Consider the following 3,287-nt stretch of genomic DNA (forward strand, 5'->3'; position numbering starts at 1 on the left):
ATTTTTCTGGTGAAGTATTTAAATTTCTCGTCAAAATTTCAAACCTTAAGACTCCTGGCTGATGAGCGCGACCGCGGGGGGAGCGCGTCGGCCATGGCCTCGGCGGCACCCTGGGCTCACGCCGGCTCACGCACTTGCCGCCCGATTCATAAATCTTTACGTGCGAAGTGCAATAATCCCTGCCGCCTCGCGGGGCTGCCGCCCTGGCTGCCGCCCTGGCTGCCGCTGGCGGGGCCCGGGTGGCCCAATAACACCCCGGCCGCCGCCGCAACCCCCACGCGGCCGTAAAGCGGAGACGTTATGTCACTCATTAATTGCGGAAAGCTTTCTATATCTGCAGCGGCGGGGCCGGGCGGGGCAAACACAGAGAGAAAAGAGAGAACAAGGCCAACTCGGGAAGGAACAGCAACGGGGGAGGCGGGATAATGTAACAACAACAACAACGGCAAACGCACCTGAGCTGCCTAATCGCCTCCCTGGCGGCGGGTCGGGTTGCTCGGTAGATGGAACTAATAGCGCGCCGAGCTCGGGGCTCATCCCCCGGGGCCGGCCGGCCTGGGCCTCGGACCGGGCCTGGGCGGCCATGGAGAGCGGGAGCGGACCTGCGGACCTGCGGACCTGCAGCAGCGGCGGCGGCGGCGGCCACTACACGGCCGTGCGGGGCAGCGGGCGGGCGGGCTTAGCGGTGTGCGCCCGGTGGCCCGGTGCGTGGGTGTGGGCCAGGTGCGCGCACATCCCTCCTTATCCGCTCCTGAGCCCTGCCCGGCCCTGCCGCCGCCGGGGGCCCCGGGGGCTGCCCGGCAGATAACTCACCTCTGCCCTCCTGCGCTCGGGCTCGGGCGTGGTCAGCAGAGAAGTCGGGAGAACGGGAGAACGGTGAGTAACACCCACTTGAAACCCCACCCGCCCAGCCCGGCCGTACGCGCTTGTGCAGGGGGTCGTAACCCCCAATAAATAAATTAAACAAAACGTCAGTCTACAGTTGAGTCCGTCTTTTATTTTTCTGCGACACTTCATGGTGACATTAGGGTCAAATGTATCCTCGTAGGTCACGTTTTCAAGAGTGACCTCCTTCCAAGGAGTGAACATCTCGTGTATTCCTCTGTCCCGGGGTCCTGTATTCCGTGTATTACCTTGTATTACTTTGTATTACAATGTATTACCTTGTATTATTTTGTATTGTCTTGTATTACCATATATTACTTGCGCAATATTACGCAATATTACCTTTGTATTACGTTGTAATACTTCGTAATACCTTTGTAATATATCTTGTAATACATTGTAATACCTTGTAATACCTTATAATACTTGAAATGTGTTGATATTATCTGTAATACTCGTAATTTTTGTATTATTCGTATTCCCAATATTACTTTGTAATATATTCATCTGTCTCCGGCTCAGCCGAGTTGTTCACCCCTCGCCTCCTTCTCTTGGGGAATTAATGGCTGCTTCTACGACAAACGCTGAAAATGTAATTGGAGGGCAGAGGAAAAGTGCTCAATCCCTATTCAAAATGAAGTATTTCATTGAGTACGATTTATCTCTCGTGCCCTGCCATGTGGTGGGCGGGGGCTCCGTCATAGTAAATCAGTCGAAGAAGCTTGAGTATCACACCCACTTGACTTGAAGCGCTGGTCGCGCGCACGTTTAGTGTGATCTGCGTCATAACTGTGATTTCGTGAAAATGAAGTTGTGATCTGCCTACGTCATCCCAGGCAGGGCCCGGCCCTCACAGGCGATCAGATCATCCGATGCACGGTATTTGAGTCTTGGAGGAACGTCCTTATCAAATGATTAATGAGCTGCTGACTGGTTTAGTCAGGCGTGCCGTGCGCGCCCATCCACCGGCAAAGCCAACACACGCATAATTACAGACTTCAAAGGTATTAAGGACATATGCCGTGGGGCGAGATGAGGGGGAGAGTGGGTGGGGGGTGTAGGCCTGTCCCCAGTAGCAGCTTTAAGGGATTATCCAGCCAGAAAGTACGTCCGTCTTTCGCTGTTAATAAGAACCAGCCAAGTTCGGCAGCTCTCAGAGCGCCTGATGGCTAGGCAACATCTTGCCTGCTGCGCACGCATGTACTACGGGGTGGCCTACCCCGAGTCCCGCAGGCGCCGAGTCCCCCTATTTTGTCGACTGAATATGAGCAAGACGGACGTACTTTCTGGACGATCCCCCCAAGCGTCCATCCCAAAGCGGGGCCGGACGGAGTGGGAGCGCGGCATGGACGGGGACTGGTATCCTATCATTCGCCACGCCAAGCCGAGGGGATCGCACGCAATCATGCGAGCAAATACGGGGTGGCAAACGCGGTGGCCAACGTCGACAGCTAAGCTGGCCAGTAGGCGGCAGTCGTGTGAAGGGAGAAAGAGAGAGATTCGAGAGGGGAGAATTAGGCACGGCGGCTAGAGTCTGGAGAGCGGGAGAAAGGCGTGATAAAATCTGCTGCGAAATTTGGTTGCGAAGACGTGGTGTCGACAGTAATGTAAGGGACGGTGCCCCGCTGCTGGTCCCGCTGGCGCGCTGCTGCTGCTGCTGCCGCCAGCTCGGGCTGGCCGCTCGCGGCCGCGCGGCTGGCGGGGAGGCGGGGCGCGGGGCACGGGGCGCGGAGGCGGGCGGGGCCTGCTGCGTGCTGCGGGGCCCCTCCCCACTCCGCCCAGCGAGTCAACAGGCGCGCGCATCCTCCTCCCCATCCATCCGATATGGTCTAGTGGCTAGGATACCTGGCTCTCACCCAGGAGGCTCGGGTTCGATTCCCGGTATCGGAACATTTTGTTTTCAGTCTGCTGTGGCCGCACCGTTCTCTTCACCGTATGAAAATTCGTGCGTGGGAGCGATGTCATCACCAGCCCGGCTAGCTCAGTCGGTAGAGCATGGGACTCTTAATCCCAGGGTCGTGGGTTCGAGCCCCACGTTGGGCGTCATGTTTTTCGCCTCGTGCGAATTTTAATGAGGGATCTGTGGTCTGGTGGTCTCATTTGTTTTGCGGAGTTTGATGCCGATAGCAGAGTCAAACTTTCAGCGAAAGTCCGTGATTTTATCTGCTGGATGTACACTCTGTGCCCATAGAGAGGGTGGTTTCAGGCTCTCCCCCCAGGCGCAGCCTCCGGCGCGGCGGCCGCCCGTCCGCTCGCTGCGGAGCAAAGTTACCAGCCCGCCCGATATCAATTGCAGCACGAGAAATGCAATACGCCGAAGTTGTTCCACTCCCCGTTCGACACTTGAAACCTATAAGCACGGAGTTCGTGGAGTCTCCGTATAAACCCGTAGTTCCAGGCAG

At 56.9% G+C, this 3,287-nt stretch overlaps 1 protein-coding gene and 2 non-coding genes across 4 annotated transcripts in view; 2 read left to right on the top strand and 1 right to left on the bottom strand.

Moving 5' to 3' along the window:
* The window catches only part of LOC113203261 (uncharacterized), a 47,334-nt gene that overhangs the window by 11,504 nt on the left and 32,543 nt on the right, over nucleotides 1-3,287 (bottom strand). Inside the window, exon 1 of one of the 2 annotated variants that reach the window (XM_026417845.2) lies at nucleotides 456-759. The exons of the other annotated variant lie outside the window; for it this stretch is intronic. Within the exon in view, the coding sequence (XP_026273630.1) occupies nucleotides 456-585 (130 nt within the window). The 5' untranslated portion in view covers nucleotides 586-759. Of the gene's footprint in view, nucleotides 1-455; nucleotides 760-3,287 lie in introns of those variants that run through there. 2 annotated transcript variants of the gene reach the window in all.
* Trnae-cuc (transfer RNA glutamic acid (anticodon CUC)) lies at nucleotides 2,704-2,775 on the top strand. The gene has a single exon. It is a non-coding gene; the product is annotated as a tRNA-Glu (tRNA).
* Trnak-cuu (transfer RNA lysine (anticodon CUU)) lies at nucleotides 2,856-2,928 on the top strand. Its single transcript has one exon. It is a non-coding gene; the product is annotated as a tRNA-Lys (tRNA).

This window comes from Frankliniella occidentalis, unplaced genomic scaffold (assembly GCF_000697945.3).
Source record: "Frankliniella occidentalis isolate FOCC.00 unplaced genomic scaffold, Focc_3.1 Scaffold41, whole genome shotgun sequence".
NCBI classification, from domain to species: domain Eukaryota; kingdom Metazoa; phylum Arthropoda; class Insecta; order Thysanoptera; family Thripidae; genus Frankliniella; species Frankliniella occidentalis.